The sequence below is a fragment of the Peromyscus leucopus genome, chromosome 15 (assembly GCF_004664715.2).
Source record: "Peromyscus leucopus breed LL Stock chromosome 15, UCI_PerLeu_2.1, whole genome shotgun sequence".
NCBI classification, from domain to species: Eukaryota; Metazoa; Chordata; class Mammalia; order Rodentia; family Cricetidae; genus Peromyscus; species Peromyscus leucopus.
This window is the reverse complement of record NC_051076.1, coordinates 52,854,376-52,878,965: the sequence shown is the minus strand read 5'-3', so window position 1 is coordinate 52,878,965 and position 24,590 is coordinate 52,854,376. Positions and strand designations below refer to the sequence as shown.

General features: G+C 54.0%; 1 protein-coding gene across 1 annotated transcript in view; it reads left to right on the top strand.

The window, feature by feature from the left end:
- The window catches only part of Cacna1s (calcium voltage-gated channel subunit alpha1 S), a 94,881-nt gene that overhangs the window by 29,547 nt on the left and 40,744 nt on the right, over positions 1 to 24,590 (top strand). The window contains 20 exon segments of the mRNA XM_037211376.1: positions 2,621 to 2,846; positions 3,927 to 4,134; positions 5,138 to 5,258; positions 6,824 to 6,938; positions 8,182 to 8,275; positions 8,918 to 8,987; positions 10,991 to 11,123; positions 11,749 to 11,878; positions 12,503 to 12,562; positions 16,611 to 16,717; positions 17,037 to 17,123; position 17,186; positions 17,261 to 17,368; positions 19,431 to 19,483; positions 19,746 to 19,892; positions 20,317 to 20,518; positions 20,907 to 21,065; positions 22,594 to 22,704; positions 23,414 to 23,423; positions 23,426 to 23,496. Coding sequence (XP_037067271.1) covers positions 2,621 to 2,846; positions 3,927 to 4,134; positions 5,138 to 5,258; positions 6,824 to 6,938; positions 8,182 to 8,275; positions 8,918 to 8,987; positions 10,991 to 11,123; positions 11,749 to 11,878; positions 12,503 to 12,562; positions 16,611 to 16,717; positions 17,037 to 17,123; position 17,186; positions 17,261 to 17,368; positions 19,431 to 19,483; positions 19,746 to 19,892; positions 20,317 to 20,518; positions 20,907 to 21,065; positions 22,594 to 22,704; positions 23,414 to 23,423; positions 23,426 to 23,496 — 2,213 coding nt within the window.

Below are 24,590 nucleotides of genomic sequence, written 5' to 3'. Positions count from 1 at the left end.
TGAGTGCAAACACGTGGAATAGTCCGGTGAATTGAGGAAGCCACAGAACTTCATACATGATGGACAACAGATAGAGCTGTATGTGTTCATAGGGGTCCATGTGGACTGTCATGGTGCATCAGGAGTTTAAGCTTTGGGTACAGGGAAGCCAATGAAACAGTTATAAGCCTAAACATAATATGATCAGATTTGAGGCACTGAAGGGCCAGCCTTGGTAGAAGATGAATGGGCCAGCCTCATCCTTTCAGGGGATGCCGCCACTGTGTGCAGAGCTCTGGATGGTGACCAAGAACCAGTTAAGAAAAAGAAGAGCCAGTTCCCATAGCTAGGTACCCTTCCCACTACTAACACCAGTGTGGCTTGAGTTATAATAGCGTCTCAAGGAATGACATATTGGTTCTTCTCATTGCTATGACAATTACCTAAAAAGCAACTTACGGAAGGAAGAGTTCATTCTGGCTTGCCCCTTAAGAAGGGGTCCAGTCAGTTATGACAGGGGGAGCAGGAGCATGGGGTGGATGGTAACATTGTGCCTACAGTCATGAAGCAAGAGTAGACAGGAAGTAGAGCCCTGAACTCCGTGGCCTGCCCCAATGACATACTTCCTCCAGCCAAGCTCTACCTCTTAAAGATTTGACATAAAACAGCGCCACCAGATGAGGGCCAATAGTTCAAATGCATGAACCTGTGGGGGACTTTGCACACTGAAGCTATAATAAATAATAAGAATGTCTCTGGGTGGCAGAGGCAAGGAGCTCATGAACTCATTTGCAGAGACATTCGACACCCAGGCCTAAACCCTCAGGGGTGGTAACTGGGCTCTTCATGTCTATGCAGAGACCAGAGACAGGACCCTAGGCCTGTGTGAGGTGGGGAACAAAAACCAGAACACCTGCTTAGACCAGGGCCTGGAAAGGCTGCTTCCATGTAAGGGGATCTAAAACGTTATTGCCCATTGAGATAGACAAGGAGTCTGGAAGTTCCCTCTCCTGGAGGTTCTAGGAGGGAAGAAACATGCCACAAGTGATAAATGAAGCTCCAACCTGTGTCCTGTGTGGGGATGGGGTCCAAATTGCAGCAGCACCTTTCACAGTGCAGGGAGGGTAAACTAAGACAGACCCATAAAGACAATGAGAACCCTGGGGGAGTCCACCAGAGACAGACACAAGCACCCTTTTAGGAATGTCCTCAAGCCAAGGCATATGAATCCCTGGGGAGAGAACATCTCTAGTGATGAGCTCCCATGGGAGGAAAATTATAACTCAAATAAAGAACACAGTTGCTCTGAGGAAGAGTCACCGGCCTGATGCACGGGAGTGAGCTGAGCAGGTACGTGGCATGCTGAAACACCACAGAAGAGACTAAGTTTAAAGTGAATGAAATAGAGACTAGAGCTTTAAAGATGCTCTGCCCTTCAGATGCATGCATGCACCCATCTGTTCACTCACTCATTGCAGCTAGTCTTCCTCAGAGCCTTTGACTGTGTTACACATTATCCGGCAGTGTTAGTAAACCCGTGTGAAGATGGAACACTACCCATCAAGAGGTGGATCTGGGGTTCCTAGACTGAGCAGACAGCAGACGGTGGTGGTCTTACTTTCTAAGATGGCAGTTTTGGCAAGTGTGGGATGATAGGCAACATCCACCCTTGTGATGCTGGCCATATTGAGTTTGAGGTGCCTTTGAGATATTCTAATGGGTAGTGTCAAAGAAGCTGATGGAAAACTGAGTCTGGGTCGCAATACAGAGGCTGGGTCTTTGGAGAATTAGAGGTGGGCATCTTTGGCGGGAGCAGTGTTGGATCTGTGATCATAGAACATCACCAGGGACTTGGTGAAGAATGCAGGGGCAGCGGGAATTAGGAGAAGACAGGGGCGCAGTTCAGGGAAACCCCAAGGAATGTGGTGTCACAGAAGCCAGAGTGGATGGTGGTGGAGAGAGCATTTGAAAGAGCAAGCAGACGGTGTGAATAGAATTGTGGGAAAGCAAGTACGTGAAAGTCTGTATCTGCTGGATTCGGCGTCGTGGAATTGACCCTAGAGCTGGATAAATGAACATTAGAAAGGACGAAGTGAAGCAGTGAAGAAAGACAAACAATTACGGAGAATGGGCATCCCAGATGGGGCAAAGCACACGAGAGCAGATTGCCTTTAGCGAAGCCCACCCACTCTCTGCCAGGAAGACAGACGGTGTTTAATGAGGAAGGTTGGACCTTCATGAACTTATACAACTTTCTTCCTGCTAACGTGGGTATGGATTACCCTGCTGGAAATACAGATTTAGGTTCTTTTGACGGACAAAATGCACCAGGTTTTTCACCAGGTTGTTGTTATTACTGTTTTACATTCTTGATTGATGATTGATTGGTTTTGTGGAGGGGAAGCTCTCCTTCCACCATATGGCTTCTGGGGATCAAACCCAGGTCCTCAGGCTTGGCAGCAAGCACCTTTACCCACTGAGCCATCTTGTTGGCCCTTTCCTAGGTCCTAGGAATCCAAAGGGCTTAAGTGGGTTGGAAAGGTAGGGAGGGCATGCGTGCTGGCAGAGGCTCACCTGGGGCAGAGGCTAGGAGGCCGAGGAGGGGAGGAAGCCGTGCTGGGGCCCTTGCTACCCTCTGCAGATATCGCCAACCGCGTGCTGCTGGCCCTCTTCACCATTGAGATGCTGATGAAGATGTATGGGCTGGGCCTGCGCCAGTACTTCATGTCCGTGTTCAACCGCTTCGACTGCTTCGTGGTGTGCAGCGGCATCCTGGAGATTCTGTTGGTGGAGTCGGGAGCCATGACGCCCCTGGGCATCTCCGTGCTCCGCTGCATCCGTCTCCTGAGGCTCTTCAAGATCACCAAGTGAGTGCCGGCAGCGGCGGTGGGGGGCCCCTGAGAGGCTGATGCTGCAGGGGCTGACCAAGTCTGGTCTTGGCCTGGCCGAGGCCTCCTTTTTTCTCCTTAAATCACTGCCCTCTGGGGAAGATGAATTCCACTCACACGGCTTAATGCCCATTTCCTCCTGTCTCACTGTGATCTGTGCCGGGGTTGGGGGAAAGGGAGGAGCCGGAAAGAGGAAGAAAGGAGAAAAGGGAAGCCCTGGAAGATGGAAGGAAGAGACAGAGAGAGAAATGTGGGAGGGGTAGAGAAAAGAAAGAAAGGGGACATGGGGCAGGCCAGGGTGGGTGGGTGGGTGGGCAGACCAGACAGAGAGAGGGAAGGACATGATGTCATTTGAGCTTCTTCCCTTCTACAGGGATTTGTCAAGGCCCCAGTGGGTGCTTGAAACTGTGCCTTAACTACCTCGTGCCTTTTCCTGAACAATTAACATGAATACAAAATCCAATTATAATGTCTTGTAACCATCTTTGTGACGATGGTCTTTCTCTGGAAATGTATCACAGCACTGCATTTATAGGACTTAAGGCTGTCCTCCACCGGCTCCAGGCAACTGAAATCACCGATAAAGGAGTTCTACCATGTTCTTTTTTTTTTTTTTTTTTTTTTCTTTCGAGACAGGGTTTCCCTGTGTAGTTTTGGTTCCTGTCCTGGATCTTGCTCTGTAGACCAGGCTGGCCTTGAACTCACAGAGATCTGCTTGCCTCTGCCTCCCGAGTGCTGGGATTAAAGGTGTGTGCCACCACCACTCGGCTCTATGATGTTCTTAAGCATTTGTCCAGCATTGGCATGAGCACGGGTCTTTACTCTCTAGGTGTGTACACAGTGAGGATGGAAGTTCATCCCTAGCCCCACCTAGGAGTATGGAATGGGAACGAAGGCAGACAGAGAGACGTTCAGCAAGAGGCATGCACCAGGAAGCCAGGGATTCAGCCCTAGCCCTTTTCTGTTAAGTCTCCAGTCTTGGCCTCCAGCCCTCCCGGGCTTGGGAGCAGCAGTGAGACGGCCCTGCCCAGCCGCCACCTTGCTGCTCCTCTTCCGCAGGTACTGGACATCCCTGAGCAACCTGGTGGCGTCGCTGCTCAACTCCATCCGCTCCATTGCCTCTCTGCTGCTGCTTCTCTTCCTCTTCATCATCATCTTCGCCCTGCTGGGCATGCAGCTCTTTGGAGGCAGGTATGACTTCGAAGACACAGAGGTACGGCGCAGCAACTTCGACAACTTCCCCCAGGCCCTCATCAGTGTCTTCCAGGTAGGTGTCCTGTCTGGGAAGCCCTCGTTCTGGGAGGTTCTTGAGCCCTGCTTCAATGTCTGGGAAAATATTACCTCTCTGACCTGTTGGTTAAATTCAACATCCTTCTCACTCCCTATGGCCTGTACCTTCTTGGGCCATTGTAATACTATAATATTTGTCTCTTTCCCTGGAGCTGTGCCTGATGATGCCTAGCCTGTCTGTTTCTTTTGGTCCCTGGTGCCTGGCACAGTGCTGTGGCAGCTGATGTAAACACTTGGGGTAGACTGGAAGTGTGCTGCTCACATCTCCAGGAAAAAGTTAGACAAGCTGAAAGCTCCCTCTGCAAGCTGGGAAAACCACAGGCGTCTGAGACCCATTACTCACAGGAGAGGCATAAGGACTACCTGTCTATGAGAAGCCACTCAAGGGATCATGGCTGCGATTCAGAGAGTGACCTTCAGAGCCGCAGGCTCCCAGAGGAGCTTTCTTAGTGTTGAACATGGAAATGTTCCTTTTCACGTCAGCAGCATCTCACAAGTCACTCTACCATGCCATACCAGCAGGAGTGGTAGGGGACAACCAGTCTGCCCTGGAGACGGCTTCATCCTGCCCTTGTACCGTTCACTACCTCACTGGCTGGCCAGGGATGGTGCTTTTCAGGGGACTTGACAGTGGTACTATTTTTGGAGGTCAGGATAACAGAGGCCTGTCTGAGTGTGGTCCACTTCAGCCTGGGGATTAAGATCAGAGTGGTGGCCCCATGATCCAACTTGGTCCTGGAGAGGCTTGATAAGACTTTTTCCAACCGTTCCAGGCAGCCCTTTGGTCTTGTGCTCCTCTCCAGAACCCACTCACTCCTCCTCCAAGCCCGCTGCACCTTGATAACATTGTAGCTAACTGGAGGAGGAGCAGTGAGGACCGTAGGGAGTAATCACCTGGACCTGGGGACCGGGGGAGCTGACAGGTGACAAAGGCCTTTTGGGGTGATGTGTCCTTTCATCTTGTGCACCCCCTTATGTAGGTCCTGACAGGCGAAGACTGGAACTCTGTGATGTACAATGGCATCATGGCCTACGGAGGCCCCTCCTACCCTGGCGTGCTCGTGTGCATTTACTTCATCATCCTTTTCGTCTGTGGCAACTGTATCCCCTCTGGGCCATGGTGCAGAGAAGAGCTGGGGGCGTTGGATTAGCAGGGAGGATCAGGAGTCCCCATGGGTCAGGAAGTCAGTCCGTGGGGTTCCCAGGTTCATGGAGTGGAGGAACGGGACACAGTAAAGGTAGTAGCAGCAACAGTGTAGTCCTTTCCACCGGAGATGTTGGGGAGCCATGGGGGCTATCGGCTGTGAGGTTGCTAATAGCCTGAAGCAAGTGGGAAGAAACCCAGGGCTTAGCAGATTAGCAGTGGAGAGGGTAGGGCAGCCTGGTCCAGAAATCTGGAGGCATGCCGGGAGGAGCCAAGGTGTCCTCCGACTTGGAGGAGAAAAAAAAAAACAAAACTGTTTGGCTTATAGTTCCATATTATGGTCTGTCACCAAGGGAAATCAGGGCAGGAACTCAAGCAAGGACCTGGAGTCACGAACTGAAGCAGGGACCACAGTACAGTGGTCCTCAACCTTCCTAATGCTGTGACCCTTTAATACAGTTCCTCACATGGTGGTGATCCCCCCACTCCCCACCCCCGCCAACTATAACATTATTTTCCTTGCTACTTCATAACTGTAATTTTGCTACTGTTATGAGTTGTCAGGTAAATGTCTATGTTTTCTGATGGTCTTAGACAACCCCTGTGAAAAGATCATTCAACCTCCCAAGGGGTCACGACCCAAAGGTTGGGAACCACTTGGAGGAATGTTGCTTACTACTAGCCCTATCCCTCTGGCTTGTTCAGCTACCTTCTTTTTTAAGATTTATTTATTTATTATGTATACAGCATGTATGACTACAGGTCAGAAGAGGGCATCAGATCTCATTACAGATGGTTGTGAGCTATCATGTGGATGCTGGGATTGAACTCAGGACCTCTGGAAGAGCAGCCAGTGCTCTTAACCTCTGAGCCATCTCTCCAGCCCTCAGCTACCTTCTTTGTACAACCCAGGACCACCTGCCCAGGGTGGGTTGGGTCCTCCGACATCAATCAGCAGTTTTAAATCATGCCCCGCAGATATACATACCCACAAGCAAGTCCGATGGAGGAAATTCCGAAATGGAGGTTCCCTCTTCCCAAGTGTGTCAGGTTAACAACTGAAGCCGACACAAAGCTGTGACCAGGGATCCGCCTGAGCTCTGGGACCAGGAAGATTAAGCTAGAATAGGCCAAACGGTGAGATAAGCAGAGAGGAGAGTGAAGGAGATGGGCAGAGAGGTGCTAATGTCCTGACGGTCCGATGCCGTGCTGTGAGTGGTGAGTGGGCAGAGGTGAAGTCAATGACCCCTGCTTTGCCTCGCTCCCGGGGATGCTGATCGGGCGGCTGGGATCTGCAGACGGAGAATAAGACTCAAAGGCTACGGTGGATTCAGGCCCCACCTGCAGGCGAGCCTCTCTGAGGACCCGTCTACGCTCCCGGGCCTGTCTTCCCAAGGGTGTAGCTCTGTCAAGAAACTGCCCCCCTCTCAGGGATTAAGGCCTTGAAACACACGGGCTGGCAAAACTCCTGTCCCAGAAACTGCCTTGCACCACAACTCAAGGCTCCTTAGCTGACCTTTAGACATCCTGCTCAACGTCTTCCTGGCCATCGCTGTGGACAACCTGGCAGAGGCAGAGAGTCTGACTTCTGCCCAGAAGGCCAAGGCCGAGGAGAGAAAGCGCAGGAAGATGTCTAAGTGAGTGCTGTCCTCCGGGTGAGAGCTGGAACGCTAGCCGGGGCTGTAGCCATGACCTCTAAGCTCTAAGTGGGGTCCCTGCCTTGAGCCAGATGAGCAGAGGCCACACGACACCCGCTCTTGTGGGCAGGCTTCTCCCATCAGGACATTCGGGCCTTCTGAAGTTACACCATGTGTAGTGTTCTTTGGGCAAAACTAGAGGCAAGTTGGTCTTTTAGACAGACCTCAAGAAATACGATGATCGAGCCCAGGGGGTTCTAACAATTTTTTTTCTTCCCTCCTCACGGTCCTGCTATTGAGTCACTGTACCTCTTGAAGGGAGTCAGTATTTTTGGAGCCTCGGGCTACTGTGAAGTAGGGGTTGACTTCTCAGTTCTCCGCAGATCTGTCCATCTGTGATTGGTCCTGTCTCTCTGTGCCTGGTGCCACTGGGAGTAGATGTGGGATAGGTTTTTTTTCTGGATAGTGTTTCTCAAATTCAAACTGCAAATGAACCATCTGGAGGTTTTCTGGAATACAGAGTCCGTGTCAACCGGCCTGAACCGGGTGGGATGGATGAGGGCTTGACTTTCTAGCTAGTTCCCAGGCTAATGCAGCTGGGGTTGGGAGGATCACAGTTTCGGTCACTGAACTTCAGCCTGGAGCCTGCTTCTTTTAACACACGCGCCTGCAGGAATGGGATGCCCGTTTCCTGGAAGCAAGGTGGAAAGAGCTAGGGAGGAGAAGCCGGCAAAGGTCCCAGCCATTTCCAGGCTTGGAACTTAGGCCATAGTTCCATTCTGAACCCTACATAAAACAGGTGCGCCAGGCGGTGGTGGCGCACGCCTTTAGTCCCAGCACTTGGGAGGCAGAGCCACGCGGATCTCTGAGTTTGAAGCCATCCTGGTCTACAGAGCGAGTTCCAGGAAAGGCGCAAAGCTACACAGAGAAACCCTGTCTCGAAAGAACAAACAAACAAACAAATAAATAAATAAATAAAACAGGTGCAAAGCCACTCCCCACTCACTCAGTAGAACAAACACCGACTATGGATGACCACTGAGAGTCTTGCTTGAGTAGAGGCTCACACCTTCTACCACAGAGGGAAGGCTTGCCCAGGGCTACCCCCTTCTGATTTGGCTAGTGCTGCTCTTTCCCATTGAGCCCCCCTGAGCCAATGGTGTGAAATCCTCCTGAGGGTGTCGTCAGCCCTGAAACCATGCGTACAGCTTCCACTTTGGATTCCCTTGGTTTTTCACTGCAGGGGGCTCCCAGACAAGTCAGAAGAAGAGAAGTCCACCATGGCTAAGAAGCTGGAGCAGAAGTTCAAGGGTGAAGGCATCCCCACCACCGCCAAGGTGAGCCCTTTGCAGGCTGGCTGGAGAGCCTCTGAGAGTCCCCTGACTCCCCATGCTACTCGGGGCACTTTGGGGATAGGAAGCCGGCACAGGGTAGTGGAGACAACATCTCCTTGCTTCTGTAGGAGGGAGAGCCCACATCTCTCCCGGGGACTCCTGTGTGGAGAGGCGCAGGTCCTTCAGCATGGGAGCCAGACTTCCCTGGTGTCCCGTGCAGAGGAAGAAGGCAGCCCACCTGCCCACCCACAGTTCTATTAGGAGCCTGGCCCTCCACTCCTGCTAGCCTCGCCTTGCCCAGGCCCTGCTCACCACTGTGGAGAGTGGGGAAAGAGAGTCAGGAGCCAGGGTCCTGGGCTGCAGAGCGGCCGGGCATCTTGGCCTGGGGAGCTCAGTTCTCCTGTAGAGAGCGAAGGGAACACACAGTGAAGGCAGTCTCGGACTGGCTAAAGCCTTCATTTTTCCCAGCACAGTCTGGAACAGGTCGTCTACTGTGCTGGGCCTGGCTTTCTTTTCCCAGCTACCACCCGCCTCTCAGGTTATAGGGAACATCCAGGAAGCTGAACAACGGCCCTCCGGAAGGTGCCCAGTAAATAAAAGCATCAATTTTTGCTCCCTCATCACCTCCACCGTTCCTTTCTACAGCTGAAAATTGATGAGTTCGAATCTAACGTCAATGAGGTGAAAGACCCCTACCCTTCGGCTGACTTCCCAGGTAAGGATCCGGAGCCCGGGCTGGAGCAGGATGCTATTGAAGAGGTAACGCGCTGCTGCTGAATTCTCTGTTGGGTGTCTCCTGGGCGTCTCCATGTGGCGGCCGGGACCCTGGAGATGTCCCTTCTGCACCTAGCCTCTCAAGGAAGGCACCTGCAGGCCTGCCTCTCCGTGCAGTATACATAGCAAAAATAACATTCCACACATGCTTTAATTACTGGTATTGAGTTCCAGCTATCCGCTTCAGTACTGAACACCCAGTTTCCAAAGAGCACAGGGCTGATGGGCATACAAGTCCCCTGCCCCTGCCCACTGGGTTCTAGCCAAAGAAGGGCATTTGCATTCATATGGCGATGGGGCAGATCACTCCCTATCCTGTATCTGAAATGGAACCATGACTGCCACCGTGTGAAAATCCACAAGTGCAGCCTGGGAAGGAAGCTGGGTAAAACAGAGCTGCAGACCAGCGAGGGCAAGCATCCTGGGTGCAGGTCGCCACTGGCTGCTGTGTGAGCCCTGCTCATCTGGACCAAGGGCATGATGCACCCTAGGAGCAGAGTCAAGCTGGATTAGCACCACACGGCCTCTTGGAAAAACCTGGGCCACAAGCGCTCTCAGGCTCGGTCAGCGCACTCATGGGTCCTTCTGAGCGTTTTACTTCTTACTGTGGAATCGGCTCGTTAGCTTCAGTGTCTCTAAGCTCCAACTGGACTTTCTGTGCTTGGAATGGCGGCACGTGGCACACTGTAGGCTCTCCACAAATCAAATAAATGACCGCATGGAATGTTTTTCCAAAGTGAAGTATGGGGAGCGAGGCTGGCGAAATTTCTTTAAATATCTAGCAGGAGTATATTGGGAACGCTTCCCGTGGAGTTGTGTCGCCTAATGGCTGTCCTCTGTTGGGTGCACGTGGCTGGCCTGAGGATGAGGGGGGGTGCCAGCTGCAGGAAATCCGATGTGAGGGGAAAGGGAAGGGGCCAGAGAGCAACGAGAGCAGGGGTAGAGAACACGTGGGTTGGAGAGAGGTCTTACCAAGGCCCCTAAATGTATTTATATCTAACCTCCTTCCAAAAATAAGCTGAATTGGCTTTTGACAAAAGTGCTGTGCAATCTGGGCCGCATGCACAGTCCTGTAATTCCAGCCCCTCCAGAGGCCGAGGCATGGGAATATGGGTCAGTAGTAGAGTGCTTGCTTACCTCACGCTTGTCTCACCCATGAGATCTTGGGTTCAATTTCCAGTACTGGGGTGTGGGGTGGGGGTGGGGATATGTGCAATAAAATTAACAAAACAAACACAGACAAAGGAATAAAGGATTAAGAGGAGCGGCAAAGATGCTAATGCTAAGGATGAATCCTTCTCTTCAATTAAACAGCCATGGCGGGCCAGGCAGATGGGAGTGTCATCTTGGGGAGAGGTGGGGCCTCTTAGGATGGGGAGGAGTGGGGATGTGATTTGGGTAGGTTGAGGAACCCACAGGTGTCTGCCATGGAGAGAGCAGAATCAGGCGCCGTTGGCATGCCCTAGGGTCTCGGCCGGGTTAACAGGGTGGGGCGGAGGCACTGTTGGTGGAGAGAACCGAACAGAGCACTTTAGGCATACGCTTGGAATGTCTTTTTCCTCCTCCTTGCCTTCTGCTTCACCTCGGTGGCCACAATCCTGGCCAAAGCTCAAGAGATATTGGCTCCATTCTGCCCATGCTAGAAATTCCTTATTGTTTTTAGAATCCTAACCCAGGATTAAAAGCATGCACCACCACTCCCGACCAGACCCGTTAGTCTTGCTCACAGCCCTACTTGCAAAAGGTTGGGGGGAACTTCTGAGCTAGATTGTGCACTGTACACCAAAAGGGGAAGGCCCAGGCTGTACCCTGCTAATAATGCCTACTGCCCCAAATTGGCCTTTGCTTAGCGGCTTCAGAAGCTCCTAGGAAGACTCTGAGCACAGAAGCCTAGGGCCTAGCGAGGTTTGAAAACACCCCTTATTTCTTTCCCTCTCCCCACAGGGGACGATGAGGAAGACGAGCCTGAGATCCCCATAAGCCCCCGGCCACGCCCTCTGGCCGAGCTGCAGCTGAAAGAGAAAGCCGTGCCCATTCCAGAGGCCAGCTCCTTCTTCATCTTCAGCCCCACCAATAAGTAGGTAGTGCTTTGGCGGCCATGCGGGGTAGCAGACGAGGCCCTCGGAGACAGTGGCTTCCCTCCCCGAAGAGGTCTACTCTTGATGCTCCCTCTGTTTAGTTAGCTTATAACTCATTCCTTAGGTTACAGTCTTGGGCTCTGTCTAAAAATGCTAGCACTGAGCTGGGGGGTAGCTTCAATACTGCCTGACATTGCACGAGGCGCTGGTTTCGGTGCCGAGCACATAACAAAAATAAAATACCTTTAAAGTGAATAAAAATGCTAGTATTTCTGGGAGAAATCGTACTTTAAAGGTTTTTTTTTTATCAGTTACTTACACCTAAGAGGGACCGTGATGGCTGGTTCTAAGGACAGTTTTAGGCAGGGAGAGGAGATGAGATGTGGGAGAGAGCTGGAGTTTTTATCATTACAATCATCAGCTTTGGAACAAGCAGACTTCCCGGGGTTTCTTCTGCCCCAGGGAGGATCCGCCTGTCCCATTCTTGGCTGGAGCATCCTCATGGGTGCTGGTCGAGGGGATGGGATGAAGGGGCTCAGTTGGGAGATGGGACTAAGACTGAAGGTAGTGAGGCCTGGACTTCCGGCATCTCACGGCTCTCACCCTCCCAACCTGCCCCACCAGGATCCGTGTCCTTTGTCACCGCATTGTTAATGCCACCTGGTTCACCAACTTCATCCTGCTCTTCATCCTGCTCAGTAGTGCTGCGCTGGCCGCTGAGGACCCCATCCGGGCTGAGTCCATGAGGAACCAGGTGATGGCAGCCCCTTCGGCTGGTTCAGCATCCTCCTCCATGCTAGGCCTCAGCCGCCCCGCCCCACCCTGGGGCCCAAGTTCTGTGTGGCCGTAGGCATGTGGGCATCAGAGTTTCTGACAGTTTCTGGAGGGCTGGGACTCCCTAGCTGCCGTTTCTGAACAGTGTTGCCATAGCCAAGGCAAGATGGGCTCTGCCTGCCTGCCCTAAAGAGGCAGGCTGGTGCTGGTGCTGGCGATGGTGATGGTGGTCAAGATGGTAATGATGGGGGTGGTACCGAGAGTGTCGGTGATCATGGTGGTGGTGATGATGGTGATGATGGTACTGATGTTAGTAACGGTAATGATAGTGATGGTGGAGATCATAGCGATGGTGGTGGATGCTGTTGTTGATAATGGTGATGATGTTGACGTGATGAGGTAGTGATATTAACGATAATGGTGGTGGTGATAGTTGTGGTAATGATTATGATAGCAGTAATGGTGGTGGTGGTGGTGGTGGTGGTGGTGACAGTGATTGGTGGTGGCGGTGATAGTGGTGATTGATGGTGGTGATGATGGTGGTGGTGGAGCCATTGCTTTGCCAGTTCTCTCACTGACGGCCTCGCCTCTGTCCCACCTCCAGATCCTTGAGTATTTTGACTACGTGTTCACTGCGGTTTTCACTGTGGAGATTGTCCTTAAGGTGAGTGAAGGCTGCAGGACAGACATGGCTGGGCACCAAGTGTCTCTGGGATGTGGCTCCAGTTTATGCACAGTGACGCGCTGGGGGACACTCCTAAGGGATGGGAGGAGAAGATAGAGGTGAATAACGGTAAGGAAGACTCATCAGGTGCAGGAAACCACACAGGGCTTGAGCTCCTGAGCAAAGGGAGGTGAGGCAAGGGAGCAGGTGACTGAATGAAAGGCTGGAGACAAGAGCTATGGCCCGCCTGTGGCCACTACCTCTCAGAAAAGCGCACATCTTCCACATGGAAGACACGGTTAGCCTAAAGTGGGCTTGGGAGTTGGGATTGGCCCTTAGGCCTTTTCTGCAAGAACCAGGCAAGTTCTTGTCCTCCTAGAGTTCCCAAAGAAGTGACCGTGGGGAGTGTCCTAGAGAGAGTCCAGAGAGTTCATGGCTTTGCTGCGTCTCGGCCATGTGCTATGGGGTCTAGCTGTTTGGAGAAGCAAGCTACAAGTCTGGAAACACCCTCTAACTTTGGAGGGGAGGGGGGCTCCCAATGCCACACCTTGCTCTGCCACGCAAAAAGCAAAGGGTTTTACAAATCAGGAACTGCCAGCTTTTGAAAACTTGTTCAGAGTTTCCTCTCTTGTGGGCTGGAGATGTGGCTCCATTGAGCGCACTTGCCCAATATGAAGAGCTGGCTTGGATTCCCAGCACTGCGTGAAAGCAGGCCTGGTGGCCTATGCCTGTAATCTGCTCAGTCAAGAGGTGAGGGAGGAGGATCAGAAGCTTAAGGTCACCTTGGGGTGAATAAAGGGGTCCCAGGTTATCGACTAAGATATCAGAAAGCAGTTCTCTTATCTAAAGAAAGGACCACTGACCTGGTTTGGGTTTCTCCAACACAGCCCTGTGTGCCTGCTCCTGAGGTGGGCACACTGGGTTCAGTTCATCACAGTAGCCGGCTCTGACGAGCAGAGGGAGGGTCCATCTCCGACCGGAACCCAGAGCCACAGGCCTTTGTCTCTGGCAAAAGCAGAGGAGAGGGTGACTGTATGTAAGGACCAGCGCAGAGCAGGGGGAGGAGTGCTCCCTTTTCAGCTCCTCCACCACTGACTGTGGAGCAGAGGGAGGAGTGCTCCCTCTTCAGCTCCTCCACCACTGACAGAGGAGCAGAGGGAGGAGTGCTCCCTCTTCAGCTCCTCCACCACTGACAGAGGAGCAGAGGGAGGAGTGCTCCCTTTTCAGCTCCTCCACCACTGACAGAGGAGCAGAGGGAGGAGTGCTCCCTCTTCAGCTCCTCCACCATTGACAGAGGAGCATGGGGAGGAGTGCTCCCTCTCCAGCTCCTCCACCATTGACAGAGGAGCAGAGGGAGGAGTGCTCCCTCTTCAGCTCCTCCACCACTGACAGAGGAGCAGGGGGAGGAGTGCTCCCTCTTCAGCTCCTCCACCATTGACAGAGGAGCAGGGGAGGAGTGCTCCCTCTTCAGCTCTTCCACCACTGACAGAGGAGCAGGGGGAGGAGTGCTCCCTCTTCAGCTCTTCCACCACTGACAGAGGAGCAGAGGGAGGAGTGTTCCCTCTTCAGCTCCTCCACCACTGACAGAGGAGCAGAGGGAGGAGTGCTCCCTTTTCAGCTCTTCCACCATTGACAGAGGAGCAGAGGGAGGAGTGCTCCCTTTTCAGCTCTTCCACCATTGACAGAGGAGCAGAGGGAGGAGTGCTCCCTTTTCAGCTCCTCCATCACTGACAGTGGATCAGAGGGAGGAGTGCTCCCTCTTCAGCTCCTCCACCATTGACAGAGGAGCAGGGGAGGAGTGCTCCCTCTTCAGCTCTTCCACCACTGACAATGGAGCAGGGGGAGGAGTGCTCCCTCTTCAGCTCCTCCACCATTGACAGAGGAGCAGGGGGAGGAGTGCTCCCTTTCCAGCACCTCCACCATTGACAGAGGAGCAGGGGGAGGAGTGCTCCCTCTTCAGCTCCTCCACCACTGACAGAGGAGCAGGGGGAGGAGTGCTCCCTCTTCAGAGCTTCCACCACTGACAGAGGAGCAGGGGGAGGAGTGCTCCCTCTTCAGAGCTTCCACCACTGACAGAGGAGCATGGGGAGGAGTGCTCCCTCTTCAGCTCCTCCACCATTGACAGAGGAGCATGGGGAGGAGTGCTCCCTCTTCAGCTCCTCCACCATTGACAGAGGAGCATGGGGAGGAGTGCTCCCTCTTCAGCTCCTCCACCACTGACAGTGGAGCAGAGGGAGGAGTGCTCCCTCTTCAGCTCCTCCACCACTGACAGAGGAGCAGAGGGAGGAGTGCTCCCTCTTCAGCTCCTCCACCACTGACAGAGGAGCAGAAGGAGGAGTGCTCCCTCTTCAGAGCTTCCACCATTGACAGAGGAGCATGGGGAGGAGTGCTCCCTTTTCAGCTCCTCCACCACTGACAGTGGATCAGAGGGAGGAGTGCTCCCTCTTCAGCTCCTCCACCATTGACAGAGGAGCAGAGGGAGGAGTGCTCCCTTTTCAGCTCCTCCACCACTGACAGAGGAGCAGAGGGAGGAGTGCTCCCTCTTCAGCTCCTCCACCATTGACAGAGGAGCATGGGGAGGAGTGCTCCCTCTCCAGCTCCTCCACCATTGACAGAGGAGCAGAGGGAGGAGTGCTCCCTCTTCAGCTCCTCCACCACTGACAGAGGAGCAGGGGGAGGAGTGCTCCCTCTTCAGCTCCTCCACCATTGACAGAGGAGCAGGGGGAGGAGTGCTCCCTCTTCAGCTCTTCCACCACTGACAGAGGAGCAGGGGGAGGAGTGCTCCCTCTTCAGCTCTTCCACCACTGACAGAGGAGCAGAGGGAGGAGTGCTCCCTCTTCAGCTCCTCCACCACTGACAGAGGAGCAGAGGGAGGAGTGCTCCCTTTCAGCTCTTCCACCATTGACAGAGGAGCAGAGGAGGAGTGCTCCCTTTTCAGCTCTTCCACCATTGACAGAGGAGCAGAGGGAGGAGTGCTCCCTTTTCAGCTCCTCCATCACTGACAGTGGATCAGAGGGAGGAGTGCTCCCTCTTCAGCTCCTCCACCATTGACAGAGGAGCAGGGGAGGAGTGCTCCCTCTTCAGCTCTTCCACCACTGACAATGGAGCAGGGGAGGAGTGCTCCCTCTTCAGCTCCTCCACCATTGACAGAGGAGCAGGGGGAGAGTGCTCCCTTTCCAGCACCTCCACCATTGACAGAGGAGCAGGGGGAGGAGTGCTCCCTCTTCAGCTCCTCCACCACTGACAGAGGAGCAGGAGGGAGGAGTGCTCCCTCTTCAGAGCTTCCACCACTGACAGAGGAGCAGGGGGAGGAGTGCTCCCTCTTCAGAGCTTCCACCACTGACAGAGGAGCATGGGAGGAGTGCTCCCTCTTCAGCTCCTCCACCATTGACAGAGGAGCATGGGGAGGAGTGCTCCCTCTTCAGCTCCTCCACCATTGACAGAGGAGCATGGGGAGGAGTGCTCCCTCTTCAGCTCCTCCACCACTGACAGTGGAGCAGAGGGAGGAGTGCTCCCTCTTCAGCTCCTCCACCACTGACAGAGGAGCAGAGGGAGGAGTGCTCCCTCTTCAGCTCCTCCACCACTGACAGAGGAGCAGAAGGAGGAGTGCTCCCTCTTCAGAGCTTCCACCATTGACAGTGGAGCAGAGGGAGAAGGCAGCTGCCCAGAGCTCAAGGAGGACTTCAGAAGTGGGGTGTTAGAATCAGAGTTTGAAACCAAGCTACACCATCGAGGGAGTGAATATGAGGTAGTAGTGTGAGTCCCGGGAGCAAGGCCAGCCAGGCTTCCCTGTCCTGTGAAGGAGGAGACGCCGAGGCACAAGAAGACATCTGGAGGGAAGGACCCCCCCCCCCCAGGGCAGAGAGTGGCACAGGTGCTCTGGACGTGCCCAGGGTTTATCTGAGGCAGATAACAGGGGGAGTCGATCACATGACACTCCCTGATACGGCGGGCACCTTCCCGAGCAGACTGTGGTGGGAAACCCTTCTCTAGGAGGGGCAGGCCTGCTCCTCCAGCTGCTGGCTCCAGATGTGGCCTCTCTCTCCAGATGACCACCTACGGAGCCTTCCTGCACAAAGGCTCCTTTTGCCGCAACTACTTCAACATCCTGGACCTGCTGGTGGTGGCGGTATCGCTCATTTCTATGGGCCTCGAGTAAGCAGGGGCGGGGCCCACTCCCAGGGCCTGGGTGCGCTGTGCTCTGTGCCTGTGCCTCAGAGCAGGAGTTCCAGCCCTGTGCATGCCTGGGTTCCTGGCTGAAACAGGAGGGCGGCTGTGGGCTGTAGTTAGGAACACCCTTGGGGTAGCAATACTAAATGCACAGTCCTTGAGACTGTGGCATCGGCGAGGGGTGGGGGTGGGTGGTCAGGAGGCCGCGCCCGCGCGCGCGCATGTGGAAAGCTCCAGGTAGGAGGTGAAAAGCTCCTGGCTGCAGCACACCCCTCCAGGCCCCACAGCAGCTTGCTCCCGGCAGGTCCAGCGCCATCTCTGTGGTGAAGATCCTGAGAGTTTTGAGGGTGCTGCGGCCGCTCCGAGCCATCAACAGAGCCAAGGGTTGAAGGTGAGAGAGGCCCCGCCCCCGTGGGCCTGGCGGTACTAGGAGGCGGAGTCTTGAATTCCCAGGGTTCCGAGGGCAGGATGGTGGGGTGCAGCGGGGCAGCAGGCCCGGTGCCCACCAACTCCCCCCTACCTTTCTAGCACGTGGTACAGTGCGTGTTTGTCGCCATCCGCACCATCGGGAACATCGTCCTGGTCACCACGCTCCTGCAGTTCATATTTGCCTGCATCGGAGTCCAGCTTTTCAAGGTGAGGCCCTGCCTGGCCCAGCAGCCCTTCCCTGGCCAACTTGGAGGCCGCGACAAAAGCCAGCCACTTCTTCTCAAGCAAGAGGACCCCAAATTGTGAAAGCGAATGACCTTGAACCTATGGTGTCAAAATTAGGAAACACCCAGAGCCTGTGTGCCAGCCGATGCCGGTGGCTAGCCTCCGGTTCTCTAGGCACCCTTGCCGTCGTCATGACTACTGTTACCCACCGGCCCAGTTATCTTTCCTCTCACCAACTTTCCAGCCTCCACCCACCTTCAGGGCTCTCTATAGCATCCCAGCCCAGCCACCTTAACTGCTGCAGCCAGGCTCTGCAATCCATGGTCCTGGCTGGGGTGTCTGGCATTGTCCACACCACCCAGGAGCCTCTACAGAGGCCATCTTTGAGTCTCATCCGCAGTTGACCTTACCCTACTGATGCTTCCCTGGGAGAACACGGCTCTCAGTTTCTCTCGAGTAATGTCCTCCCACAGAACTTCGGTTTCTAGATGCCTCTGACTCCAGTAGAGTGTGCTACTTCCCATCATGACCCAGTTCCTGATTATATAACCTCGGGCAGCCTTAAGACATGTCATCTCACTATTATTCATTCAACCAACATGTAAGAATCACTTTCTCCGTAGATGGGCCAGGGCCTTGGCTAGGGTTGAGGGACTCAAAGGCAAATCCACGATCCTTCTTGAGGACATGATACAAACTTTGAGGAAAGTGGTCAGTATCTGGCCTCTCAAGGTCGCTAAGGAGGAGAGGTCCTGTTGGCCACTGCCCTGGAGGAACCAAAATGCTTACACCCTATCACCCAGCAAAGGGATGCCCTCTTTCCCCGCAGTCTCCTCCTGTGACCCTAGAATCCCCAAGGGGAGAGTCTGTGTGTCACATAGCTCTTACCCAGGCACCTAGTCCAGGCCTGGCATGCAGGAGCCCACCAACACATGTCCTAAAGCAACCCACGAGGATCCACCTTTTCTTTGGCTCTTACGTCCTCTCTATGTGAGAGCAATAACCCTCCAGCACAACACATCTGTGCTCTAGTTTCATCCAGAGCCCTCGGGGTCTGCCCACCCAGCAGCTGGAATCACTTCTGGTACAACTGGCCTTTTACATCACATTTTACTCTTGACGCATGTCACATACACTCCACATGATGCAAAGAGCTTGACATTGCTCTCTGCATAAAATTACACAGTTGCTGCTTTCCAGTACCCAGAACCCTGCTCAGCACCAGCGAGGTTCCAGTTTCTGCTTCTCCTCCAGATCTCTTACTTCACCTCCACCCTCTGCTCTGGCAACCTCAGAGAAAGAGTGCCCTGAGGAAATGACAGAGTCCTGGAAGGAGGCGGGGCAGCTGGGCTTTCCTCTCTCAGGGCCTTCCAAGGAGCCGGACCAGAATCCCTGGATTTCAAACCTAACTTCGTCTTAACTCTTTGTTCAACTCTTTGCTCAAACAAAACCTTTTGCAGGTGTTCAGCACGTGATAAAGACAAAAGAAGAATGTGCTCTTGCTGAAGTCAGTTTGGGGGAGGCCAGGCCTTGTCCGGGATGTGCTGGGACCCCTATCTAACTCTGAGGACAAATTTAAATTTCTCAGAGCCCTCCTGGGCGGGTCCGTCCATCTGTCTGGCTCTTGCTCCCTTAGCGGCCTTGTGCTGTCCACAGGCAGAAGAAGTGGGGGGGGGGCGCGTGCAAGTCCTTCCGCTTGTACGGTGTGGACTGTGAGGGAGACTTCTTCAGAGGGAGAAAGATGGGGGACTCAGAGGCTGCCACTGTCAAAGGAGCGGAGCTGGGTATACTTACATCCTCAGGTCCGACCTTGGCCATTCCATGGATGCTCACCTAAGGCGGCCGCAAGGCTGGGTGGGAGGCCGTTGGGGAGCGGGGGAAAATGGGTAATGATGGCCTTGCCCTCAGAGTACGAGAGGAGAAGCCTTCTCCTTCCAGGCAGCTTGCCTTCCCTTCTCCCGCGAACCAAGCACCCACAGAGCCTGCTTCCCTGCCCTGATTTTATGACCATGTCCCCGTCTGTCCTTTCCCCTCCTGGATGCAGGGGAAGTTCTACAGCTGCAATGACCTATCCAAGATGACGGAGAAGGAGTGCAGGTACTCGAGGCTCTGCCAGCTGAGGGGAACGGGAGGCTCACGTGAGGTACACGGTGTCCTTCGGGATGGGCATTGGGGTACCAACTTTACAGAAGCCCGGGGCGCCGGTAGCCGTGGGGAGGGAATGCCCAACAGTGTCCTTCCTCTCTGTCCCACTGCTCTGGCTCACTCACGGCCCAGGGCCCAGGGGACGTGGGTGTGGCTGAGGTATCCCAGCCACGCCGTGGAGTGACTGGGGCCTCCCTGGGCCTCCCTGTGTCAGGGGCTACTACTACATCTACAAGGACGGAGACCCCACCCAGATAGAGCTGCGTCCCCGCCAGTGGATGCACAATGACTTCCACTTCGACAATGTGCTCTCGGCTATGATGTCACTCTTCACAGTCTCCACCTTCGAGGGGTGGCCTCAGTGAGTAAGGCTTGGGGTCTGGGTCCACGATGGGCACAGTTAGGGTAGTACCAAGAGATGAGCAGCCCCCACTGTGCCGTGCCGGCCTGTAGCTGTGCTCAGTCAACCCACTGACTCATGACGCAGCCTGACCAGAGGACTCTGACAAAATCTGCCCAATCCGCCCCCCCCCCACAAATGCATGCCTCTCTCCCCACGGGGAAGTCTTAATGGTTGGCTGAGGGTAGTTAAGATGCCCCCATGGAGTGGCAGGACCGTGACAGGGTGGGTTCTAGCACTCCCTAAACCAGTTCTGCCTTTCTCTCTCATATCCAGAAAGTTGCTCTGGCTCCTGTGGCCACTGGGATAACACCCACCTTCCTGGCCCGGATCTGAGCCTCATTATCCCAACCCTACTTATCCTCTCCTCTCTGCCTTCCCCAAGGCTACTGTACAAGGCCATAGACTCCAATGAGGAGGACACAGGCCCCATCTACAACAACCGGGTGGAGATGGCCATCTTCTTCATCATCTACATCATCCTCATCGCCTTCTTCATGATGAACATCTTCGTGGGCTTCGTCATCGTCACCTTCCAGGAACAGGGGGAGACGGAGTATAAGAACTGCGAGCTGGACAAGAACCAGGTACTGAGCCACCTGCCGGAGATGGGCAGCAGCATCCCACAGACCTGTGAAGAGAGGCCCCCAGCCCAGCCCTGGTCTGTGGACCCCATTTGCCTCCAACCTGAATCAGTTCTCACTGGTGTGGGGAGGGGGGGCTTTCTTCTGGAACTTGCCTGTTGTCCCGAGAGAAAGCCTTTCAGAACCTCTGCACTGGGCTGCAGCTGTGATCAGAATGAGTCACGATCACTCGAGGGGAACTCAAGATGCCCAGTCATTCCGAGTTCCTCAGCGCCTGGCCACAGCTGTTCCTACGCCGCATACCAGGCTTCCTACAACCCTATGATCATAGGTACAGAGACGGAGGCATGGGCCTCTTGGTGCTGACCTCTGCTCTCTTATCGTGTTCTAGCGCCAATGTGTACAGTATGCCCTGAAGGCCCGCCCACTGAGGTGTTACATCCCCAAAAACCCATACCAGTATCAGGTGTGGTACGTCGTCACTTCCTCCTACTTTGAATACCTGATGTTTGCCCTCATCATGCTCAACACTATCTGCCTAGGCATGCAGGTAAGGAGATGGGGAACTGACGGGACCTAGGGCCTGGGCGGGGCAGGGAGGTCGAGACGTCCCCAGTCCATCCCAGTCGGTGTCTCTAGAGCACCTGCCGCAGGACACAGGAGTGAACTGATCCCAGCCTCGTCCCTGGTGGTTCATTTGTGAAGGAGCTAAGTCAAGCCTCCAGCTAGATGGGATGGCAATTCTGCAAACAGGAGATGGATGCTACAGGCAAGGAGGATGCGCAGGAAGCAGAACACGTGTTCTCTGTTTTCCCTTCACTGTTGCAAATCTGGACGGCTGGGTTGTTCAGAAACTCGGCTCTGACCCCCAAGAAAAAATAGGCTTAGGATTCACAAGACAGGCAGCCCTCTTAGGAGAGAAGCCACCCCTTCATCGATCATATCTTGCTATTTAATTAAGCATCTGGTCTCTTACGCCCTTTATAATACAACTTCACAGCTAGACTCCCTGCTCCTAGGAGCCCAAGAAATACTTAATATATGTTAGTTGCTTTTCTCATAGCTGTGACCAAACACCTTACACGAAGCACCCGAGGAGTGAGAGGTTGACTTTGGCTCGTGACTGGAGGGGATTACAGTACAGACTGCATGGTGGTGGGAACTCGCGGCAGCTGCTTCCCTCTCTGCAGACCGGGAAGCAGAGACAGGGTGGGAAGCAAGGCTTAGCTATAAACCTCAAGGCCTACCCCAGTGACCTACTTCCTCCCAATGCACCCCAGTCTGGGGACCACGTGTTCAAAGACACAAGCCTGTGGGGGAATATCTCACACTGAAACAAGAACACGATGATAGGACCACGCACTGTAGGTTCGTGGAGACCTGGGAGGGAACTCACTGAGCTACAGACCCTGGTCATGCAGAGGAATATAAGTAATAGTTTCTGGGGGCTGAGTCGGGCAGCGGCCGTAGACGATGCTGCTAAGGGGGAGGGCAATCAGCAGACCCTTCTCGCCTACCTCGGAAGGTTCTATAGAAGACGTTGGAATTCCATCAGCTTTTCAAAAAAGAGCGAGAGTCTCAGGTGGACCACAGAGGCAGTCACAGAAGCCAAGGCTGTCAACTGAAGGGTCATCCCCGTCACTGGGTATAGGATATAGGAAACTTGGCCAATTTTGTGTCCACTAGACAGTGGTGATGTCAACCCAGAACGCATGGGGTCTTCTCTTTTAGTCCTCCTCTATAATGACTATGCAAAGCCCTGCCTAGGAGACTGCCAATTCTGGCCACCCAGGACCAATGTGTAAATCATATCTGGCCTTGCAGCCCCAAGCCATACTTGGTCGGAACCTCCCACTCTATCCTTTACCACTGCCTATTATGGGGTGGAATAGGCATGAAAGGTATCCCTAAGATCTGGTGGAAGTCAGGGGATGACTAGTCTTCCAGCTTGACGAGATAAAACAGGTGAGAAGTGGGCCCCAGGGCAGACAGGAGGGGCTGCCCACAGAGAGGAGGCATCGAGGACGGCCATCTGGAGCTGGTACATCTGGCCCGCATCTCCCCCGTTGCCTCTTCAGCATTACAACCAGTCAGAACAGATGAACCACATCTCAGACATTCTCAACGTGGCCTTCACCATCATCTTCACCCTGGAGATGGTCCTCAAGCTCATCGCATTCAAGCCCAGGGTGAGTGACTGAGCCACGGGGACAGAGGAACGGCTGTGGCCTGGGACGAGAGACTTGGGTCTTCTTCTACTGAGGGCCCTTCAGCCTAGACTCCTGCCCTCGGGCTGCTCACAGATCCTGGGCACTGCATCTGTGGATCCGTTCCCATCCCCTGCCTCCCTTTCTGCTCCTGAAGCATAGGCCTCGAACTAGGATCTTGCTTTGTTTCTTTGGCTCTCGAATCCATTCCCACAGTCTCATCCCAATCCAATCCAGTTCTGTGCCATCGAGCTCTGGCAGGAGTTGTTTTGTTTTGTTTTTTTGAGACAGGGTTTCTCTGCGTAGCTTTGGTACCTGTCCTGGAACTCGCTCTGTAGACCAGGCTGGCCTCGAACTCACAGAGATCCGCCTGGCTCTGCCTCCAGGGTGCTAGGATTAAAGGCGTGTGCCACCACTGCCTGGCTCTGGCAGGAGCTTTAAGTGGGGCTCTGGAGGTGAAAGAGATTCCCATCTAGACGAAGCTGCCAACAACCCCCTACCACTGACGCTCTAGGGGAAGAGAATTAGAAATCAGAAGTCAGAAAGAGAGAAGAGCTGGGATGTTGCAGCCCTGGCCTGCCCAGCACCTTGATGGGTGCCCCCCCCTCACCACCCCACCACCCCCTGTTGGCGGTCAGAGCTGCTTCCATCCACAGCTCAGCCCCTGCTCTCCCATGACCTTCCTTCCCAGGGCTATTTTGGAGACCCTGGAATGTGTTTGACTTCCTGATCGTCATCGGCAGCATCATTGACGTCATCCTGAGTGAGATCGATGTGAGTATGGGGTAGACAGAGCCCTCACTGGGGTAGTAGGGCTCCTGTTCAGTCCGCAGTGTTTATGGGGTACCCATGGCAAGCGCAGCATGGCACCCTGGGGGTTAGACCGGTGGAAGGACAAGTCTTCTGCCTTCGAGGAGTTGTATCCTTCAGAGCAGAATGGTGCCTTGGGTACCGGGTGGATCCAAGTATGCCAACACAGCAGACATGAAGAACTCAGTGTCAGCCGGGCGGTGGTGGCGCACGCCTTTAATCCCAGCACTCGGGAGGCAGAGCCAGGCGGATCTCTGTGAGTTCGAGGCCAGCCTGGTCTACAGAGCGAGTTCCAGGACAGGCACCAAAGCTACACAGAGAAACCCTGTCTCGAAAAAACAAAAGAAAAGAAAGAACTCAGTGTCCAGCAGAGGTTGTCTGCGGCTGAGTTGGGGGAGGTGTAGGAGGTAGCAGTGGAGTTGAGGAGGATGACATGTCCAGGGCAGGGAAACTTCTGGAGATATGTGGGAGAGGATGTGAAGAGGTCAGACATGCTGGGATGTCTCAATAGGTCCATACGGACATGCAGAGGGGAGAAGGGGGCTGGACAAGGCTGGGGAGGCTATGAACTTCATGAGCCCACTCACTTTATAGGAACCCACTAAAGGTTTTGATCAAGTCATGGAAGGGTGAGCTCTCCAGTTTTGAGATGTTAATCTAAATGACTAAAAAGGCAGCTCTTCTCTAAGGATTCAGTCCGTTATGCCACTTACTAAACACTTACCGAATACCTATATGTGCCTTGTATGGGTGCTCGAGGCACAGCAGGGAAGAAAACTGTACTGGGCAGCAGACAATAAATCTACCACATGATAGAATGCATGGTGATAAATCAAAGTGGGTAAGGATGGAGCATGGAAGGGAATGAGAGGGTGGTGTTAAGAGCGTATTGGAGCCGAGATCTGAATAGAGCAAAGGAGTGTCGCTATGACAGACACTGTTGGAAAGCAAAAGGAGAATGTGTGAAGGGCCTGTAGGAGGAGCGTGCCTGCTGGACACAGAGGCTAGCAGAAGGCCCTTGTACCCGGAATGGGGCAGAACAGAGCTAACAAGCTGTG